We start from the raw sequence: 22958 nt of genomic DNA, 5'->3' as shown, positions 1-22958 counted from the left end.
CACAAGCATAAACCGCAAGGAAGAGGGCACATAACTGTGGTGGTACCACAATGAGAGCTGATTTTACTGTATATGTTTTCATACTTTATAAGCATGGGAGTGGAAATACATATTTTAGACCAAATATCTCTGGGAAATGCATCCTAAAACATAAACTGCAGAGGCACTTCTATATACAGTAATACATATATTTTTTGCCAACATACTTTTATTCCAAGGCCATATGTATTAGACATGTGCAATTCATTTCGGTCCAAATGTAAATTCGGACAAATTTCAGCAATACGGATGCTTCCGAATGTCTGAATTGCCGAATTTCCGAAGTGCTTTGGATTTCTGAAAAGTGGCAAAACAGGAGAGGGAGGGAAATTAAGGGAATGATGACCGGAATCTAACCCTCGCAGTGCCGAACCGAACCAAATGTTTTGCCCATGCACATCCCTAATATGTACAAGCATGAAGTTATTTAATCTTCATACTCATATGTCAAACTTCCTTTTTTTTTATAATTACTGCAAAAATAATTACTTATTGAGGTAATGGTGTACCTATTGGATATTTCATAAAAGAATGTCATCTATATATTTTTTTTGAAAGCCCTGTCTCTTGGACTATGGTAAATCTTTCTTCAGTGTACTCATATATCACAGATTCATTCATGCTGCAATAGCCATGCTATAAATGCAAAGGTTCTGGATTCCATTTATAGAACACGGTGAGACCAGACTAGAATGTTTAGAAATAAATATGTATGTATGTATGTATATGAAAAATGTAGCTAAATGTAGTATTTATTAAAGAAAATGTGAAATTAGAAAGACAAAAATTAGAGCCAAATGCAACATTAATGGTTTGAAATGTTGTGAATTTATGTGGATTGGTTTGTGTTTGACAATTATGGCATATGAGTATGTTTTAGTATTGTTAAGACCTGCAGTGGTTATGGTACTGCAGTCTTCTATTCCTTTCCCAACAGCTGAGCCTACGTGATTATAGCTACAGCAGGGAGTAGAGGAATAGTAGAGATGAATACAGCTTCCAAGATGATTCTTCCCAGCAAATAGAATATTCCCCAAACATGAGCCCGAACTTCATGAAGGGTGTAACAGAACTGATCTTTATTAAAAACAGGCTGGCTTTTATGAGAAATCGTCCCCTCGTGCGAACAAGATGGCCGCTGTTTTCTTTTCCACGTGGTGTTCGGCTATATGAACAGCGGCCACCCAGGGAACACTTAATCAACGGTACTTTTGAATTTAACAAGCCAGGAGGGTGGTCATGTTCGGTAGTTTCAAACTGCCGAACTAATAACCAATATTTATACAGAAAATGGAGAGAACACACGAATACAGAAGAAATGTCGAAATAAAGTCTATTTTCTTCACAAGTATGTTCTGTTACAGTGCAGGAAATGTTAACACTTTTTTCTAAAACTAAAATAATAAAATACCAGCAGAAATTTGGTAGTTTGTTTCCCGGGCTCTTTGCTTGTTAAAAGCATAGGTACAAGCTCTAAAAAGATTATAATAGAGTTTAGACTATAAAAAGGAGACTGAAGAGGGTACTTCCACTCTAGTATTGCCCTACCTGACAGACCTAACAAACAGCTTGGACATATTGAGCCTCAGTGGCAAATCTCAGTTATATAAAGTTATTTTTAAATTAGTCTTAACTGGTCAACCTGTAGCTTTCCATCATCCTATATGTTTTCTCTTCTCTTAGTTGAGCATCATCTAGCAACAAACATCCAGAGAAACCGACTAGTTAAGCATGATTTGAAAGTAGCCAAGCAACTTCAGGAAGAGGAAGATCTCCAAGCACAAGCCCGGCTGAAAAATCAACATGTTGAACTGTAAGTTGGAGATTGTATATAACCGGTGCAGCTACCAAAGCTCCTTCTAATAGTTAAGACATCTTCCCAATGACCACAGTGTAGTTTCGTACAAACTTAAAGACACAGCTGATGAAGTAATACTCCTCCGTGGCACAGCATTTAAAGTAGTTTATATAAATACATCAAATGCTTCACCCATTGATAAAGGGTCTTACACCCTAAATGTTTGCTGTATTTATATGTGTTCTTCATTGAAAGCTGTAGTACTGGGGTGCACCATATCGTTGGATGTGCTTTATTTCAACTTTCAGTTTGTGTGCTTTTCCCTCAACAGCACTGAGCAGTATATTTAACTATTTTGGTACTGCAGTAAGCTATTGTTTTCTGTTTTTACTTCTATGAAATTAATTTAGCATGTTCCAGGTAATGCAGAAATATTGGGTATAAGTTGTACAAGACAAGATATGTGCCAACATACTCTTAAACTAGAAAAAAAAAAAAAAAACACCTATACACAGCCAAGGGGGTTAAAAGATAATAAGATATATTGCCCTTTTCCACCATATATTGTATACTCATCTGTGTCTTCCTTGGATATAACAAAACAAATCTACAATAAAAACATCAGAAATAGTGTAATACAGTTAAACACCATATGTAAAAAAGTGGATTATTGCCCTCACAAAAGTAAATTGCTAGCAAACAGAACAAGTGCTGCATCAGAAATCTTCTGTACTTCGAATGCCAATATTCTCAGTAACATGCGAAAGAATAAAATTGCAAGCATAGTGTGCCAAATTGTATAATATAAAGCCAAACTATTTTAATTGTATTGCACTTACAAGTTTAAGAAGGCTAAAAGGCACACCAAAATCAGACTTATTCAGGTTCCACTACAAAGAATTTCACCTCATTGCATATAAGTTCGTCAGTAAACAGAAGAAAATCCAGTGTCCACTAAAACAATTATAACCAATTGCCCTACGTGTTTTGTCCTCCGTGTGCCGACTTCCTCAGGGAAATCCAAATCAGTCAGTGGTGTACTCTGAAACTAAAATGTTACACTATTTTATTCAGATAGTACTATAGGATGGAACATATGAGTTTCAATTTACCCAGCTCTCCATTTATTCTCCAATTTTAATGTGTCCATTCATTGTTCTAAGAAGAATACTTTTCATAGTCCAGCTAATATGTAGCAATTTTACTCATGTTTAGCGGCCCATAGAGTTAGACTTCTAAAATGTTCCTTTATTCTGTTTTGGTTAACTTAATGGAACTAATTGTGTAATTCTTTGAAACAGTAAGTGAAATATCCTCATAACGAAACTGTATGTAATTTATGTAATAACACGAACATTGGCTGTGATTCTTCATAAAGGGGACACAATAGAAGTGTGTCTAAATTTCACTACCACCTACCACAAAAACCAAAGTGGTAGGGGAGTTTTATGCAAATGTATTTTATCATCTGCAGTTTCCTTGAAATTACAAAAATGTATTACACCTGCACTGACCCAAACAATTCCTTTTTACCATTTTGAAATATTTACTTTGTTTTACATAACACTTCAAATCAAACCACAGGATCTATGGAAAGTATATGACCAAACTTATTTAATCAAAATGTCTATGGGGAAGAAGATTGTGTATATATAAACAAATTCCCCAGTGCCAATTTCTCTGAGTAATGAAGTATGAAGTAATAAAAAAAGCTAAGGTTTCTCTAAAAGATATTAAAATGGCAATCTTGGTGTGCCATTATGTTCCCACAATTTCCTTCGTAATGGCAGACTTAAATAAATTGCAATATAACCAAAGTTTATTGGGGCACAGACCTTTTAATGGTGCTAATATCATTGTTTTCAATGAACTTGCTATTTCTGTTATAGAATATCGCATATGAGGTGGAAAAGCATTTTTCCTTTGGGAGCAGTGGTATCTTTTCTCTCTGATATACATTTTGCTTCTGTTTCTTAGTGTGTGTGTGTGTGTGTGTGTGTGTAGGGGGGGATAGGGTAGAGGGGCTTATTTGTACAGTGAGTGACTTTTACTCTAAGTGCTCTTGTCACTTTAATATTTTTATTTAAATCTAAAATAATACACATTTCATTTAAACAAATAGTATTGTGTAACTTTAATCAGCAGGCCGTACAGTGTAGTTAATGGAAATACATGAATCTCCTACCCCACCTATACCTTGGTGCAGATATTTAGTATTCTAACTATGCATTAACACTTTTTTAATGGAGGTCAAGCTAATTTCTCAGCATTTTGCTGATTCGTGTTGGTCCTATTTCTAAAAGTTGTGTGGCAGTTTACTAAAATGAACCTGTATATTTGTTTTTAGAGGACAAGTTGAGATTTCTATTAAAATTTAATAATTCAACTCCTTTTAGTATACAAACCTTAACCCCCTCCCCACCCACTTTTGCCTGTGTTTATTGTAACACAACTAATGTAACTGAAAATGATATAAGTAAAATAAAAAGCATGTCCTGATTTGTGGAGTTTGTTATTCTGATAACATGACATGTTAAGTGTTTATACATTTAGAAAACAACATAGGCGTGCGTACAGGATGTGCCGGGTGTGCCTGGGCACACCCTAATGCCCGCGTCCCGAGCATGGATCGAGGCCGGCAGGGGAGATCACATGATCTCCCGTCGGTCCATGCAGAGCCGGCGCTATCCAAGCGCCGGCCCTGCTGTGTGCCTCCATGGGCTGGTGGGGAGATCAGAGATCTCCCTCACCAGCCACAGGCATGGAGGGAGGCAGGAGAGGACCTGGGGAGCCCTAGCCAGCAGCTCCGCCGGCTTCCTCTCGCAAGGTCGGGGTGTTGCTGCGGCAACGCTCAGATCTCGCGAGAGTAAACTCTAGCCCTGCAGGCTAGAGTCCATTTACCACTAGGACTATGGCAGCTAGGATCCCCCCTGTCAGGCAAAATATAAGAGGGGGGGGGGGGGCTGGGCTATTTCCTAATCTGTCCCCCCACCACAAACATAATCACTCCAAACTAATTCACAAACACAGCACCCTCACACACGCACACATGCACAGCACCCTCACACACACAGCTATGTATGTGTGTGTGTGTATATATATATATATATATGTATGTGTGTGTGTGTGTGTGTGTGTGTATATATATATATATACACACACACACACACACAGCGTGTGTGTTTGTGCTTTAGTGTGCACACCCTAATGCATTAGGCTGCGCACGCCTATGTAAAACAATGAGTAATAAATTCAGTAGTTACCCCCCTCTTTTGTGTGTTTTTTTTTTTTTTCTACCAATTTAGGCAAAAAAAAGCTGTACTATTTTTCTCCTGCATTTTGCTCTCACGTTGTATTATATCTGTGGATTGTGCTGAGGATCTATTCCAATGTGGCATTAAAGATACAGTGTTGAGCAGTCTTAGGGTTAAGGTGCCAGTCCAATCCTCCCCCCCCCCCCCCCTCCATTTAATGGTTGAAATGTATTCTACTAAAATATAGTAAACCTACCTGGAATTAAGTGCTCCAAGCTCCCTTTTGCAGTCAGGTCAAATAATTTGATTGGACCGTTTAACCAGCTCAAAGTGCCAGCACATGCTCTGAGCTGGTAAGGGGAGGGAGGGGGTGGAGATATTTATTAAAAAAAAGTTACACAAGGAGATAGGTAGGCGATGATGGCTGGGACACATTTAGTTGAGGAGGGAGGGGAGATGCACACTCTTTCTTTCGCCAGCACTCACAATGCCCTGGCAACACACAGGTGCTTTTTATTGCACAGACTTTTATATTAGGCAGCCCAGAACAGAGCTCCATGATGGTTAACTCCTCCAATACAAGTGCAAATATCTCTTGATGTGCAGTGTTTCAAGCAAAAATGCTGCACATACAGACTTCTACCACCATGACTACTTCTAAAAGCAGACATGGTGTGCGCATCCCAAAAAACTGGCAAGTTGCATACCAATCAAACAAAGTGGACCATGCAGGGAACACTGTTTCAACATTCTCTTCAGGATCCTATTGGCTCAAGAGCATCTAAGGTGGACATATTGCACTTTCTGGGCAAAGTTCCCTATTGTACTCAAAAGCAGGACACTAGGAAACAAAGTTGTGATTGTCCCATTCAAACTGGAGTGGTTGGGAGGCCTGTTATCATCCGTTATCCATATGCTCAGTTAGTATACCATATTGTAGAATCCTAGCCCAGTAGTGGTCACTACATACGTGGACATCTTTTATTAATGTGCCTGTGTCCCTTGCTGTGCTTACTTGGCGCAGAACAATCGATTATTAGGTACATAGGAGTTTAGAGAAATGGCTGTGTTCCATTGGTATCAGTTTTAAATAAGTCATTTCATTGAAATAAATACTATGAGTCCCTGTGCAGCTACAAGTAAGAGACGTTTGATGTACAATGAAAAACTTTCCATGTAACTTTCTCAAGGTTGGCGTGTAAAAGGTAAATTAAAGACAAAAATATTTCATAAAGCATTACATCATTATTGAATAGACTAGTGCAGGCATAGGCAACCTTCGGCACTGCAGATGTTTTGGACTATACCTCCCATGATGCTTTGCCAGCATTAAGTGTGTAACAGCATTATGGGAGATGTAGTCCACAACATCTGGAGTGCCGAAGGTTACCTATCCCTGGACTAATGTCTAAGGTTAAATAAAACCACATAACCATATAGGTTTGTTATTTACTATGTATCCCACTCTCGTACTTAACTCAGGGCCAGTTGAAGCAGGGACTTTGAGGAGCTGAGGCCAAAATATATCCAGAGCTTCAGAAATTTTCCACGAGATAGACACCCCAGTTGTAATGTAAAGTTGTGGACATACAATTATGTGGCACAATGAGGCAAATTTGTATTTCTCTTTCCAGTATTTTTGGTGGTGTTTCCCCCCCCCCCCTCCCCACATGTCTGCCCATTATATATGGCTCCGGTATATGTTGATTTCTAAATTTAATAATATGAGAACATATAGTATCTACTTTAAAATGTTCTGCCATCCTCTGAACAGTTCTTAAAGAATGATTGTCTGGGCTATTATGAAGAGTCTGGAATTTTTTTTTATGGGTTTTCATGTTCTTAATGTAAACATGCCCTATACACTAGCTATTGATATTTGTTACATACCTTTTGTTTGCTGAACTTGGAGTAATTGAGTGTAGGCAGTTTTCCATTTTGTGATTTGTGTGGTCAGTCACTTTCTGTAGCCTTAATGTTTGATTTGAGCAGACACCCACAAATTCTCTGATTTATGGACCCTTACATTGCTACAAAGTGGCTGCACAAAAGGGGAAAACAATGTTCTTTAATTGTGTTTCAGAACCATTAGTATATAAAATAATTCTATTAGAGGATCTGGGATCTTGGCGGAAGAGCTCAACAAATGTGAGTTTAAAGAGATTGCTGTATAATTTTATATTCTGAAACCTAGTATTAAGTTTATTTTTAATTTTGTTCTCTCCAGTGAGCTCTTAGATGGTGAAATAGCTCAGGAAATCCAAGAAAAACTGGTGATTGAAGCAGAACGCAGACGCAGGCAGGAGGAGAAGGATGAAGTAAGTGCTTTAAACAGACTAAAAATGTTTATCTGTTTTTGGTCTACCCAGAAGTTCTAACTCACATGACTATAACATTGAAGACTCCTTCTAGACATCCACATACAATCTGTGCACTATATGAGGTGTAGTTTAATTTGTCAGCTCTTAAAGATAAACAGAGGCAAAACAGGTGCTGTTCTAGGTGTAAAGTGCTAAATATTTAGTGGGGAGGTTATCAGAGGAATCTCCATCTATGGATGATGCATTAGGCCACTGAGCTATCTCACTGACCTATATATTCAGTGTATAAAATCTACCCCTATGTATCCAATATAAAAAATATACCCGCCTTAACTGACCCCTAAAATAAATCTGCATAATTTATTTTTTTAACTGGCAGTTTTAGCTATATTATTATTATTAGTATTATTAGTATTATTATTTATATTGCACCAGCAAATTCCGTAGCGCTATATCATTTAAAGTCCTGTTAATTTAAATGTTTGTGTGAGCTCTCTTTCTCTCCCAGGGTTATTCACTAAAGTGAGAATGCAAAGTAAATTCAAAGGGGATTTTAAGTTTAAGGCTACAGTAGCCAAACTGAAAGCATAGCTAACTTTGATAATTTTTCTAGTTGGTCTTTTTTGACCTTACATTTGAATTTTGTTTTTTAATTTCATGATTATTATTATTATTTTTATATTATTTATAGAGCTCTGTCAAATTCCGCAGCGCTTTACAATGGGTGGACGAACAGACATGTAGTTGTAACCAGACAAGTTGGACACACAGGAACAGAGGGGTTGAGGGCCCTGCTTAATGAGCTTACATGCTAGAGGGAGTGGGGTAAAATGACACAAAAGGTAAGGATAGTACTAGACTAGTGACATTTGCAGAATAGGAATTAGTTGGGAGCTATTAAGAGTTTAATTGATACGCTTTTATGAAGAAGTGGGTTTTTAACGATTTTTTTGAAGGAGTGGAGACTGGGTGAGCATCTAACGGAGGAGGGAAGCAAGTTCCACAGGAACGGTGCAGCCCTCGAGAAGTCTTGAAGGCGAGCATCAGAGGTGGGAGTACGGACAGAAGATAGACGTAAGTCTTCAGCAGATCGTAAGGGCCTAGACGGGACATACTTGTGTATAAGGGAGGATAGATAGGTGGGAGCAGCATTATGTAGACATTTGAAAGCAAGAACCAGAATTTTAAATTGAGCTCTATATTTTATAGGAAGCCAATGTAGGGACTGACAGAAGGGTGAGACATGGGAGGTGTGGGCGGACAGGAAGATGAGCCTCGCCGCCGCATTCATTATGGACTGTAATGGCGCAAGTTGGGAGCACGTAAGACCACTGAGAAGCGGATTACAGTAGTCAAGCCGAGAAAGTACAGTGGAATGGACCAACACCTTAGTCGCATCTGGCGTTAAGTAGGGGCGGATGCGCGCAATGTTTTTGAGATGGAAATGACAGGATTTGGCGATAGAGTGAACATGAGGCTTGAAGGAGAGGTCGGAGTCAAAGGGAACACCTAGGCAGCGAGCCTGCGTGGTGGAGCTGATGGTAGCACCATTGACTTGGAGGGAGACAGACACAGGAGTAACAACACTTGAGGGAGGAAAGACCAGAATTTCAGTTTTGGTCAAGTTTAGTTTAAGGAAGTGGGCAGCCATCCAGTTAGAAACAGCAGAGAGGCAGTCAGAGACACTAGTCAATGATCAACCCTGGATGAAAGTACTTGTAAAGTCTATGCACTAATGATAGGTTGATCAGTTTGAATATCGGTAGAAGAAGCCTCTGTGACACCTACATACATTAATTATTATTTGATACAGGAACCTGCAGAGTTTCCAACTGTAATAGTCTTTAACAAGTCTTTTCACAGGTTGTTATTATTATTTTTGGTATCTTCATAGCACCAACTTATTCCACAGCGCTTTACAATATTATGAAAGTGTGGAAATTTAACAATAAATGAGACTATTACAAAATGATACATGAACCATAAGAAGAAGAGGGACCCTCCTCAAATGAGCTTACAGTCTAGAGGAGGTTGTTAGACACATCCAAACAGTAGCTTCTAACTGCTGAATAAGTTGAAAGTAGCCAATCTGACAAATTGCTAAAGCAATACATATCCCATAAACTGTTGGTGGACAGGATTTTAAGGAAAAAGTTCAGAACCCACAGACCATATGAGTATATCTGGTTTGGCAAAATAGATTAACTTGTATTACCTCAATTATTCATTAGTGCTTTACACTTATAGTTTCGATTTCATAACAAGCCGAAATTGACCTCAAAGTAATCTTTTTAGCTCACCTTAATTCACTGTTTAATGCAGTGGTTCCCAAACTTTTTAGGTTCAAGGCGCCCTTAATATTTTAATATTTTTCCAAGGCACCCCAAGTCAAAATTTCTAGGTTGTATATCTGTACAGCGCTGCGGCATTTACTGGTGCTACAGTGTGATGTACAGTGTTAGTGTTTTAAGAGGTACTTGTATATAGTTTTAGTATTTTAATATAGGGATGTGTTTGAATTTAATGTTCACTTTTAAATGTGAGTGTACATTTGTGTGAAGTATTTGTGTTTGAGTCAAAGAGTGTTTCTTATATCTTTTTGGAGTTTAAATGCATGGGTGTGTTTGTATGTAATATTTGTGTTAGATTGCAGGAATGTGTTTGTATGTTGTGCTAATGTATGACTGCTTGGATGTATGCACATACACTACCACATACATACATACTTACACAGATATACATAAACACAAATTCATATAAACACCGATACATACACATCCCTTAACACACACATACACCAACATATACACAAACATTGATACATGCACACACCATGATACAGATACACACGCTGACATAAAAACATACACAGATGTGTGCACACACACTGACATATATACGCGCGCGTACACACACACACACACACACACACACAGTGGTGTATCCTGGTTTTGTGCTGCCCTAGGCAGGACAAAACTCAGGCGCCCCCCCTCCCTCCGCGCCACCCCCACCCAACCTTTCCCCCCGCCCCGCATTCTAAATACACACATACACATTCACTGACAGATACGCATACACTAGCTAACAGAAACACACACTCGCTAACAGAAACACACACACACTAACAGACACACTCACACTCAGTAACAGACAAACACACACTAACAGACACACACTCACTCACTAGCAGACACAAACTAGCAGACACACACACTCACTAACATACACACACACTCACAGGCACACACACACTAACAGACACACACACACTAACAGACACACACACACTAACAGACACACACACACTAACAGACACACACACACTAAAAGACACACACACACACTAAAAGACACACACACACACTAACAGACACACACACACACTAACAGACACACACACACACTAACAGACACACACACTAACAGACACACACACTAACAGACACACACACTAACAGACACACACACTAACAGACACACACACTAACAGACACACACACTAACAGACACACACACTAACAGACACACACACTAACAGACACACACACTAACAGACACACACTAACAGACACACACACTAACAGACACACACACACACTGACACACACACACACACTGACACACACACACACTGACACACACACACACTGACACACACACACACTGACACACACTGACACACACACACACTGACACACACACTGACACACACACTGACACACACTGACACACACACACACACACAGACACACACACACACACTGACACACACACACACACTGACACACACACACACTGACACACACACACACTGACACACACACACACACTGACACACACACACACACTGACACACACACACACTGACACACACACACTGACACACACACACACACTGACACACACACACACTGACACACACACACACTGACACACACACACACTGACACACACACACACTGACACACACACACACTGACACACTAACAGACACTAACAGGCACACTAACAGACACACACACACACAAACACTAACAGGCACACTAACAGACACACACACTAACAGACACACACACACACACACTAACAGACACACACACACACACACTAACAGACACACACACATTAACACACATTAACACATATTTTTAAATTTATTTTTCACACATTTTTTTAAATTTATTTTTCACACATTTTTTTTAAATGTATTTTTCACACATTTTTTTTTAATTTATTTTTCACACATTTTTTTTTATTTAACACCCCTCCCCCCCCCCCCCCAGCCTCCTTACCTTTGGGAATTCTGGGGAGGGGGGGTGTCTCTTCCTCCCTGGTGGTCCAGTGGCTGCTGGGTGATCGGGCGGCACTGCCTGGCGGGAGGGCGGGCGGACGGCCGGCGAGGGAGCACTTCCCCTGAGCTGTCTGTTCAGCTCCCTCGCGCGCCTCAGAGTAAGGTTGGGAGCCGGAATATGACGTCATATTCCGGCTCCGCCTCCCAGCCTCACTCTGCGGCTGGCGAGGGAGCTGAACAGACAGCTCATGGGAAGTGCTCCCTCGCCGGCCGGCCGCCCACCCGCCAGGCAGTGCCGCCCGATCGTCCAGCAGCCTGCCGGCATGTCTGTTAGCCGCAAGGCTAACAAGACATTTGCCTTGGGCATTTGGGGGCGGCTTTTTTGCCGCCCCCTGGAAAATGCCGCCCAAGGCAAATGCCTTGTTTGCCTCGCGGCTAATACGCCCCTGCATACACACACACACACACACACGATATTTTTAATATCTCCAGCCACCGTCCTGTTAGCTTACCTTGTGTGTCCATGAGAGTGGCTTGGAGTCCTGCTGCTGCTGGTGGGAGTGAGGGGTCTGTAGCTCTTCGTGCTTCTCTCCCCTCGTGCTGCGGCTGCCTCCTGTCCCTCCTGCACTTTCTCCCTGCATGACGCTGGGAGGAAGTGACAAGCTGTCACTTCCTCCCAGCCTGCTGATATTACAGGTGTCCGGTCACGGTCTTAAAGAACTGCGGCACCCGATCGGGCCCCTGTTCGACAGTAATGTTTGGGAATCGATGATTTAATGAATAAAACCTGTTGTCTTTAGTGGACAATGTGTGGTACGGTATTTGCCATTAATATGCTATTTTTTTTCAGTCCAGTTTACTGGAGATTTGGGAAGGATCTGAAAATTGTTGTCTGTTTTACATTTATTTAGCATTTTTGTCTATTGATTTGTTAGAATTCATTAAACATCCTTGCATTGAGTACACTGTTAATGAATTCCTGGAAGCGGTTTTAGCATCAAGCTTGCATTTTTATTATTGGGATTCAAAATTCCATTGTAATGGTTTATTTATAAAATGCCACAGTGGTTGTGAGCACTCTACAATGGGAGGAAATGTGTTAGTCATCATGATGATTAATATTAGGTGCACCTTGAAATCTGCAATTTAAGGATATTAAACTATTTCCTGATTTATCTCCAGCGACTAGACAGGTGAAAAGGAAATTCAATGAAACTACTGCAACTCTAAGAGCAAACAATATTCGATACAAATGGGACTTTCCAATAGCACTAGTAATATTCTATCAGGACCACTCTTATACACTCAAGGATCCAGCTGCGGCAAGAGAATTAATCCTAAAATGGAAACTTTAAATATTAACTATCATAATGGATAGTAAGGAAGGGACTCATTTTTTTTAATCATTTTTCCTGCCTAAATTAACACATTTATGTGTGTATTCTGTAATATTAATAGCACGTAACCCAGCATCGGAATTTGTATCTTGTATCTTGGTTTGTTTAAACCTTACTTGGATATACTATTAAGCCGTAATACTTACTAGAAGGCAATGGGCATTTTTTTTTTTTTTTTAAACAAACAGAATTGTGTGTGTATTTTGTATTCTCACTAGTAATATTAATAGCCATTATTCCAGCAATGGGATTTGTATCTTGGTATGCTTAAATCTCACTTGGATATAAGATTGTTTATAATTTAGCAATACTAAGTAGAAGGTAAGATGTGTGAAAAGTTACATATTCAGTCTCAGTAGAAAACGTATTATTTTGAGAGTTCCTTACGTTAAGGGCAATTTATTTTAAGTAATGAGACAATATTATATACTAATTTCTATTTTTACTTTTTTTTACTGCGTAAATTACCAAAAAATGTTTATTCTGTATTTTGTAATATTCATAGCAAGTATCCCACATCGGGATTTGTATCTTGGTTTGTTAAAACCTTACTTGGATATACTAATTAAGCTGTAATACTTAGTAGAAGGCAATGGGCATTTCTTTTTTTTTTCCCTCTTCCTTTCTTACATGGTTTGGCTGCTTCCTTATGTATTCATTTTCCTAGCTATCACCCAAGCCTCACTAACACGACATGTTGTTCTGTTCAACTTTTTGTCTAATAATGAAAATTGTCTGCACAAGTTTTAGACAAGTAATGTTTTGTTTTATGTATGTTAGTGTTGTAGGACTGCAATATTGGGACTCAAGCTTAGGGGCTGTAAAGGGATTTTTTTTTTTTTAAATCTTTATTTTTATTGTGCACAAGATAACCTAAAAGCTGACAATGCCACAACAGCATAGTACACGCCCATTAAAGCAAGGTATTTCACATAGATGGCATTGAATTAGTGGCAAACTTTTTTTTGTATTTGTATGCGGATAAACAAGCTAGGTACACACATCTAATTGTAAGTCACCAAAGTGACAAGTGGTAACATCAGCATGCATAATGTGGTGGGCATTATAAGAGTAACTGTGATGCATGCAACTTAATGAGGTGTACGTTCTGACAGCATGACTAGTCTGGATAATGCTATACAGTTAGCTGGTGTAAGATAAGCATTAAGGTGACATGCTATGTTTCAAGAGCATTATGCTAAGCCTATTATAATTGCATAGTTACATCTAACAAGATAACTTTTTGCGTAGTAAAAGCCACTGCGTCTATTTATTTCAGGGATCCCTCACACAGTGAAGTGTATAGTACATGGCTCGAGGCATTCCATCATCAGCCGATTCGGGTAGTTCCTTAACTTGTTCCCGCCACCAGCCTTGTCAATTGTAAGGTTTAGTCCCAACATATGTGTAAGTTGGTTTGTGTCGCTCCACCAGCCCTAAATCACGCCTTGGATCTGCATCTTGCGCCGTCAGGATCGGCATTCCCCAGAGCCGACCTCGGAATCGTTCAATGGGTTAAATCTTCATGCTGTGGGGTTATACTCTTTATGACTCACGGCGTTGTAATTTGTGTGCCGGGCGCCAGCTCCGACTGTTGGGTGTTGAAGTGTCAGTGTCCAAGAGTGTGACTCCCGCTGTCTGTGGCATTGCCGTGGTGGTTGTACTATGGGTAGACGCTGGTCCGGTGTTAGTATGGTGTCGGTTTTGAGTGAGCATGGTCGGCAGCCATTTTCATTGCAGAGTGCTAGGTAGGCCTGTGCTTTAGTGCAGCCTCAGATTCTCCAGTGGAGACCGGGATGACCCCCACCGTCCCAGAGGGGGGGAAACTGGGCAAGCAACCGCACCAGAGAGGAGGTGTATGGCATGGGGGGAGGGAAGAGCAGGGCCGCCAAGTAGACCGCAGACTCCAAAGCTTTAACCCCTTAAGGACACATGACATGTGTGACATGTCATGATTCCCTTTTATTCCAGAAGTTTGGTCCTTAAGGGGTTAAATCACCCCTTGGGGCTCCAAAATTCCCGATCTCAGAGTACACCGTGATGCCCACTGTCGTGTATCAGCTGCAGGTAATTTGTTGGGCTTGGATTGCGTGTCTAAGCATGATTGACAGAGTTCCTCAGGAGCTTCTCCTGCGTGTGACTGGTCAGCATTGTGGTCCCGCCCTGCCCCAGGCTGTAAAGGTATTTAATGGCACTTAGGTGCATTTCATGGAATATCTAAGGGCTTAACTCTCCTCAAAAACGGGCGACTTTGTGTAACTTCTTAAGAAAATAAGCTGGATATAGCTTTTAACTAAGAAACCCATTGGATCTCTTCTCCTACTAAAATATGGCACTTTAATAACTTTCCGATAGTATAGTATGCCAACCTTGAAGGCAGTCATAACAAAAGGGGTGTCACTATCGTTATGTTGAAAAATCTCAAATTTGAATATGTTCACTCAGAAAGTGACCTTAACGGTAGATTCCTGCTCCTAATTGCTAAGATAAATGACACGATATTCACTCACAGATATGCTCCGAATGACTTTTCATTGGGTTTTCTGGAAGATTGTATTTCCAAAATTGAAAAGGACAAGTGTGGAAACTTAATTATTGGTGGTGATTTTAATTGTGTTCCCAATTTAAAACTAGACAAAAACAAAAATAATAATTAAGACTGGATTTAAAAAAAAATGAAAACTTCCACCCCTGGACAAATAGAAAAGTTCGATAATCTACTAGCTGAGGTAATGGATAAAATGACAATAGGGGGAAGTTATCATCATGGGTGACTTTAATCTTCCTGATGTGAAATGGAAACCCAAAAAGCTGCTTGTGCCAGGAGCACACATATTCTAAACTCCCCAATCGGATTGTCTCTAAAACAAGTCGTTTCAGAGCCAACTCGTAAGGAGGCCATACTAGATTTAGTGTTAACAAATGGAGATTTGGTATCAGATATTACTGTAGGTGAAAGTTTAGGATCCAGTAATCATCAGTCAGTGCAGGGCCGGCGCTACCTGTAAGGCGGACTAGGCAGCCCTAATGCTGCAGCCGCCCGAGCGCTCTGTAGAGAGCCTCAGGCGGCTGCAGCTTTGCCCGGGCTGGTGCGTCCATGAGGGCTGGTGTTCACTTCCTGTTAGTCCGCCGGGTACAGGAAACAAAAGCTCCCTGTACCCGCGGACCATGATACAGAGCTCGGCCACGCTACTATAGAGGTAGGGGAGGGTGGGGGGAATAAATAGAGAGGGGGGGGAGATAAATACATGGAGAGGGAGGGGAGGAGGAGAAATAAATGGAGAGGGGGGGAGGAGAAATAAATGGAGAGGGAGGGGAGGAGGAGAAATCAATGAAGGGGGGGGGAGAAATAAATGGACAGGGAGGGGAGGAGGAGAAATCAATGAAGAGGGAGGGGGGAGAAATAAATGGACAGGGAGGGGGGAGAAATAAATGGACAGGGAGGGGGGAGAAATAAATGGACAGGGAGGGGGGAGAAATAAATGGACAGGGAGGGGGGAGAAATAAATGGACAGGGAGGGGGGAGAAATAAATGGACAGGGAGGGGGGAGAAATAAATGGACAGGGAGGGGGGAGAAATAAATGGACAGGGAGGGGGGAGAAATAAATGGACAGGGAGGGGGGAGAAATAAATGGACAGGGAGGGGGGAGAAATAAATGGACAGGGGGGGGGGAATAAATGGACAGGGGGGGGGGAATAAATGGACAGGGGGGGGGAATAAATGGACAGGGGGGGGGAATAAATGGACAGGGAGGGGGGGAAATAAATGGACAGGGAGGGGGGAGGACAGGGTGGGGGAAATAAATGGACAGGCAGGGTGGGGGGAATAAATGGACAGACAGGGAAGGGGGAATAAATGGACAGGGAGGGGGGGAAATAAATGGACAGGGAGGGGGAGGGAATAAATGGACAGGGAGGGGGGGATAAATGGACAGGGAGGGGGGGGAAATGGACAGGGAGGGGGGGGAATAAATGGACAGGCAGGGTGGGGGGAATAAATTGAAAGGGGGGGGATAAATTGACAGGGAGGGGAATTGACGGGATTAGGAGGGGGAATGAGAGTGGGGAGGGGAGAAGAGAGTGACAACGGGGGAGACGTGAGTGACAAGGGAGGGGGAGAAGAGAGGGACACGCAGGGGAGAAGAGAGTGACAAGGGAGGAGGGGGGAGAAGAGAGGGACAAGAGGGGGGAGAAGAGAGGGACAAGGGGGGTTGAGAAGAGAGTGACGAGGGAGGGAGAGGGGGAGAAGAGAGTGACAAGGGAGGGGGGAGAGATTGACATCCATCACACACACACAATGCACCCCTTGCACACAGAAAAACACACAATGCATTACACACAGACACACACACACAAGCAATTCAACCCTTACACACAATGCATCTCTTACACACACAGAAACACACAATGCATTCCTTACACACACTCAATGCACCCCTTACAGACGCACACACTGCATCCCGTACATACACAGAAACACTCATTGCAGCCCTTACACATACAAACACAGATTCACACAATGCATTCCTTACACACATATCAGGACATCCCCTACTCCTGTGAACAAACTAATTGGTGGAACATTAAGGTGGACCCTGGGGCCCAGACCTTGAGCTGTGCAAAGGGCCTTAAAAAAAATGGAGCCTTCTTCCTGTTCTCCCAGAACACAAACAGCCTCCAGAGAGCCTGTTCTACACCAGACCAGTGGAGCCAGACTGCAGGTAGAGCCCATCACCATCCTCATCTGATTGTAAGTAGGCAATCTAGTATATTATTCGTGGCACTAATCTCTAATTTACCTCACATTAAAGGGACACTTTAGTCCCCAGAACCACTGCAGCTTAATGTAGTGGTATTGGTGTCTATAGCCTGTCCCTGCAGGCCTTTTAATGTAAACACGGTGGCACTGCAGCACTTGCGTTAGTTAACATGGGGCATTGTGATGTCATATCGGGGGGGGGGGGATGGGGGGCGGCAAACTTTACTTTTGCCTAGGGCGGCAAAAATCCTTGCACCGGCCCTGAGTCAGTGTGGTTTAATATAAGAACAGTGACTGATTCACACCACACAAAAAAAAGTTTTAGACTTTAGAAAAACAGACTTTTCTAAAATTAGAATATGTGTAAAGGAGTCATTATCAGACCGGAGCAATTTAAATGGAGTCCAAGAGAAATGGGATTATTTAAAAGTTGCACTGCTGAAGGCAACAGAAAATTGCATTAGGCTTGTCAATAAAATCAAAAAATTAAAGAAACCACTGTGGTACTCTGCAGATGTGGCCAAAATAGATAACTAAAAAGTTAGCATTTAGTAATTATAAAAACAGACAAACAAACAGAATGATAAAGACAGAATGATCTGTAGGATTAGGCTAGGCAGAAAGAGGCTAAGCAAGTTATAAGAGCTTCCACATCACACATAGAAGAGAAAATAGCACAGTCAGTAAAAAAGGGGGACAAAACATTATTAGATGCATAAATGAGAAAAGAAAAGTAAAACAAGGATTAGTTAGATTAAAAACAAAAGAAGAAAGGTATGTAGAAGAGGATAAAGGTCTAGCTGACTGCCTCAATGAATATTTTTGTTCAGTATTTACAGATGAAAATGAAGGAAAGGGGCCTTAGTTAGGAAAAATGACAAATTTATTTATTTGTTACATGTGAGCTTACAGAGGAAGAGGTTCTATTTCAACTGTCAAAAGTAAAGACAAATAAGTTTATGGGACCTGATGCAATACACCCAAAGTTATTAAAAGAGCTTAATGGGGTACTAGAAAAACCATTAACAGATTTATTTAACCAATCATTGATAACAGGAGTAGTCCCAGAAGACTGGAAGTTACCCATTCACAAGAAAGGTAGTAGGGAGGAGTTGGGCAACTATATGCCAGTAAGCCTTACTTCAGTAGTGGGGAAAGTAATGGAAACCATGTTAAACGATAGGATTGTTGAACATCTAAAATCACATGGATTTCAAGATCAGAGACAACATGGGTTTACTTCAGGGAGATCATGCCAAGCTAATCTTATTGATTTTTTTTGATTGGGTAACTAAAATAATAGATTAGGGTGGTGCAGTAGACATTGCTTACCTAGATTTCAGTAAGGCTTATGACACTGTTGCACATAGTAGGCTTATCAATAAACTGCAATCTTTGAGTTTGGATTCCAATATTGTTGAATGGGTAAGGCAGTAGCTGAGTGACAGGCAGCAGAAGGCTGTAGTCAATGGAGTATATTAGAAGCATGGGCTTGTCACCAGTGGGGTACCTCAGGGATCTGTACTTGGACCCATTCTCTTTAATATTTGTATTCATGATATTGCAGAAGGTCTTGATGGTAAGATATGTCTTTTTGCTGATAATACTAAGATATGTAACTGGCTTAATGTTTCAGGATGGATAAGCCAAATGGCAAATGATTTAGGTAAACTAGAAAATGGTCAGAGTTGTGGAAACTGACATTTAATGTGGATAACAAAACAATTTTGGACATTTCCACTTAGGGGTGTACTCACTTTTGTTGCAAAAGGTTTAGACATTAATGGCTGTGTGCTGAATTATTTTGAGGAGACAGCAAATTTACACTGTTATACAGGCTGTACACTTACTACTTTACATTGTAGCAGAGTGTCATTTCTTCAGTGTTAAAGAAAGTTAAATAACATTATATCCAGCACCATCCCAATGTTGCTGAGGTGACCACTACTCTGTGTAATACCATTTAGACAGATGATCTTGGCCACATAAATGCCTCTCTGTCAGGGCCGGACTGGGAGAAAAATTGGCAGAAAAATTCGGCCCGAGCATTTTTTTATCACAGCGGCCCACTAAGAAGGGGGCGGGGCAGAGAGGGTGTGTTCCATCATCACTAATGACAAACACGCCCCCTCTCAAAGTGAGCATGTTGGTTCAATGCTCTTCCAGGGCAGACCATGCGCAGACTAAAGAGCTCTAGCAAGAGAAAAAAGCCCTGTATTTGTTCTGCACAGTGCAAGCAAATTTAATAACATGCTTCCACTGTGTTTCCTTACAACTTGTCTCTGGTGTCTATATAAATGGATACCAGGAGACAAAAGGAAAGAGTATTGTGCATGTGTTTGGAACCTGCTTGTGGGATTGCGTGTGTGTAGAGTGAGCGGATTGTGGTGTGGTATTGTGTTATAAGGTCGGTTTTAGTCGTGTTGTGTTTTTGGTGTAATGTAATGCATATGTCGCTAGGGGCTGTAGAGAATGTGTGTATAGGGGATGTAGTAAGTGTGTGCATACAGGCTATAGTGTGTGTGTGTGTGTGTGTGTGTGTATAGGTGATGCAGTGTTTGTAGGGGTTGTAGAGTGTGTGTGTTTAGGGGTGTATTATGTGTTTGTTTACAATTAATCTAGTGTGTTTATAAGGGATCCAGAGTGTGTATTTTAGGAATGTAGTGTGTGTGTGTATACAGGAGTCTAGTGTGTGTGTTTGAAGGACCCAAAATGTGTAGGAGATCTAGTGAGTGTGTGTATATAACGGATTCATAATGTATAAAGGGATCTAGTGTGTGTATATGATCCAGAGTTGGGTAAGGGATCTAGTGTGTGTCTGGAACGTAATGTGTTTAGGAGTGCAGTATGTGTGTGAGGGGTGCTGGTGTGTGTGTGAGTGATATATATATATAATATTAATATGTTCGGAAGTATTGTGTGTGTTTGGTGCAGTGGGTGTCTGTGAGGGATGTAGTGTGCATGTGAAGGGTGCAGTATGTGTGTGTGATGGATGCTGTGTGTAAGGGGGCTGTTTATGATGTTAAAAGAGACACTATAGGCACCCCGACCACTTAATCTAATTGAAGTGGTCTGGGTGTTGTGTCCCTGTCCCCTTAACCCTGCATTTTAAATCATTTAAGTTAACATTGCAGGGTTAAAACTTCCCCTTATGGCTGTCTCCTTTGCATGAGGAGGTCTAGTGTGTTGAAAAACCCATTAGAAAGCATTGATTCAATGCTTTCCTATTGTGAATAACTTTCGCGCCAATAGCATTAGTGTAAACAGAGGATAAGCACCATCCAGCCCAGAGGGTAAGTGTTTAAAGAGATATTTTACCCTGTGCATAGCTGGGGAGGGGGGTGGTGGGTCAGGAAGGGGGTGGAGTGAGGGGGGATCAGGGAGGGGGTGGAGTTGTGAGTGCAGAGGGACACTATGGTGTTAGAAGTACAGCTTTCTATTACTAACACAATAGTGTTCCTTAAATCAGTTCTGAAAGTTAGATACTAAGAAAAGTTCTGGTCAGATTTTATTTTTTTTTGTATTGGCAACCATTAAACTGAGATATTGCACTGGCCTGAGTATATTACAGCGAGATCATATTTTACTATAATACATTTCTGAAGTAATAAGCCCTGCAATAAAATCCCTGGCTAGATCTTGACTGGGAGCTAGAGATTGAGTATCTCTTATCTGACCCAAATTGAAACTGTGTGCTCAGCAGAATATAGCAATAGATTGTCACAGTTTCCCCAACAAGCTGTTCCATCAATTGCTTATGCTAGCAATGATAAGTATCCAAGCAGAGATTGGAAATACCCCTTCTTGAAAAAAACCCTTCTTGCTATTACTGGATTTTTGAGTAATAAAGAGAAGATGCAGAAGCCTCAATATTGTGTGGTACAATGAAGCCAGCTTTTATGTCTTTAGTTACACAGTATCTAAAGTATCATGATGTCCTGTAAATAAAGTTTTTTTTTTTTTTTTTTGTTTTTTTTTTTTTATTTTTTTTTTTTTTTTTTACCAAACCGTACAGCAATGCAGAATTTTTTGACATTTTAAAATTGGGAAGTGCTGATAAGATTTACAATAGGTTATTTATTATTTTCTTTCAAATGTCTATAGTATTGTAAGGAACAAAAGCTTTGTACAGTATTCTTGTCTCTACAACACAGTACATCCATACAACACACTTTTTTTTTGTTTTTAGTATCTTTTCTTCTTAAAATATACTTTTTTTATTGTTAATAAATATAGATATTATTAAATGTCATAGTGATCTTACTAAAATGTGGATTGTAACATAATTAAGATACATATACATTTCAAAGCATGACATTGGATATTTCAAAGGTGTTTAGTTTTTAATAAAACTAAAGCAATACTCAAAGTACTATAGCCACTACAGCCCTCTGTGGCAGTTCCAGGAGCTAACCCATAACAAGTAACCTACAACTTACCTGGGCACCAGGTTCCCATTACAAATTTGGTCTTCTCCTGTAGGAGAGCTAAGCACGGCTGATCCAAGACGGCAATCGCTGGATGAGGGCGCTCAACTGATGCTCTCATCCAATGAGCATGGTCCTACTTAGCTCAATATAGTTATCCAGATTCTTCTACGGGAGAAGCTGCAAAACTGAAAACTGTTTGACTGCTTAGAGTGTGACTGTGCCAGAGGGTTCCTGACACAATAACCACTACAGTGGGCTCTATTGGTAATCTTTCTTGGACTGTTCCTCTAAATACAAATGTGATTAAGAAGCCTAAATATACCTTGGTATGTAGTCTCACTGCTAAGCTATCTGACATTCTAGCAACATTATTTCTTCAGGTAACCTCAACATCTGAGGAAAGGGATTTAGGGGTGATTATTTCTGATGACTTAAAGGTAGGCAGACAATGTAATAGAGCAGCAGGAAATGCTAGCAGAATGCTTGGTTGTATAGGGAGAGGTATTAGCAGTAGAAAGAGGGAAGTGCTCATGCCATTGTACAGAACACTGGTGAGACCTCACTTGGAGTATTGTACGCAGTACTGGAAACCGTATCTCCAGAAAGATATTAGATATTAGATATTAGAGAGAGTTCAGAGAAGGGCTACTAAACTGGTTCATGGATTG

The 22958-nt window shown here is 40.8% G+C and overlaps 1 protein-coding gene across 1 annotated transcript in view; it reads left to right on the top strand.

Annotated features, from left to right (window-relative positions):
- Positions 1-22958, top strand: part of CCDC50 (coiled-coil domain containing 50) — a 79491-nt gene that overhangs the window by 34348 nt on the left and 22185 nt on the right. Inside the window, exons 3-4 of the mRNA XM_063441076.1 lie at positions 1723-1852; positions 7319-7409. Coding sequence (XP_063297146.1) covers positions 1723-1852; positions 7319-7409 — 221 coding nt within the window. The remainder of the gene's footprint in view (positions 1-1722; positions 1853-7318; positions 7410-22958) is intronic.

This window comes from Pelobates fuscus, chromosome 2, assembly GCF_036172605.1.
Source record: "Pelobates fuscus isolate aPelFus1 chromosome 2, aPelFus1.pri, whole genome shotgun sequence".
NCBI classification, from domain to species: domain Eukaryota; kingdom Metazoa; phylum Chordata; class Amphibia; order Anura; family Pelobatidae; genus Pelobates; species Pelobates fuscus.
The sequence above is the reverse complement of the archived record's forward strand: the minus strand, read 5'-3'. Positions and strand labels throughout refer to the sequence as shown.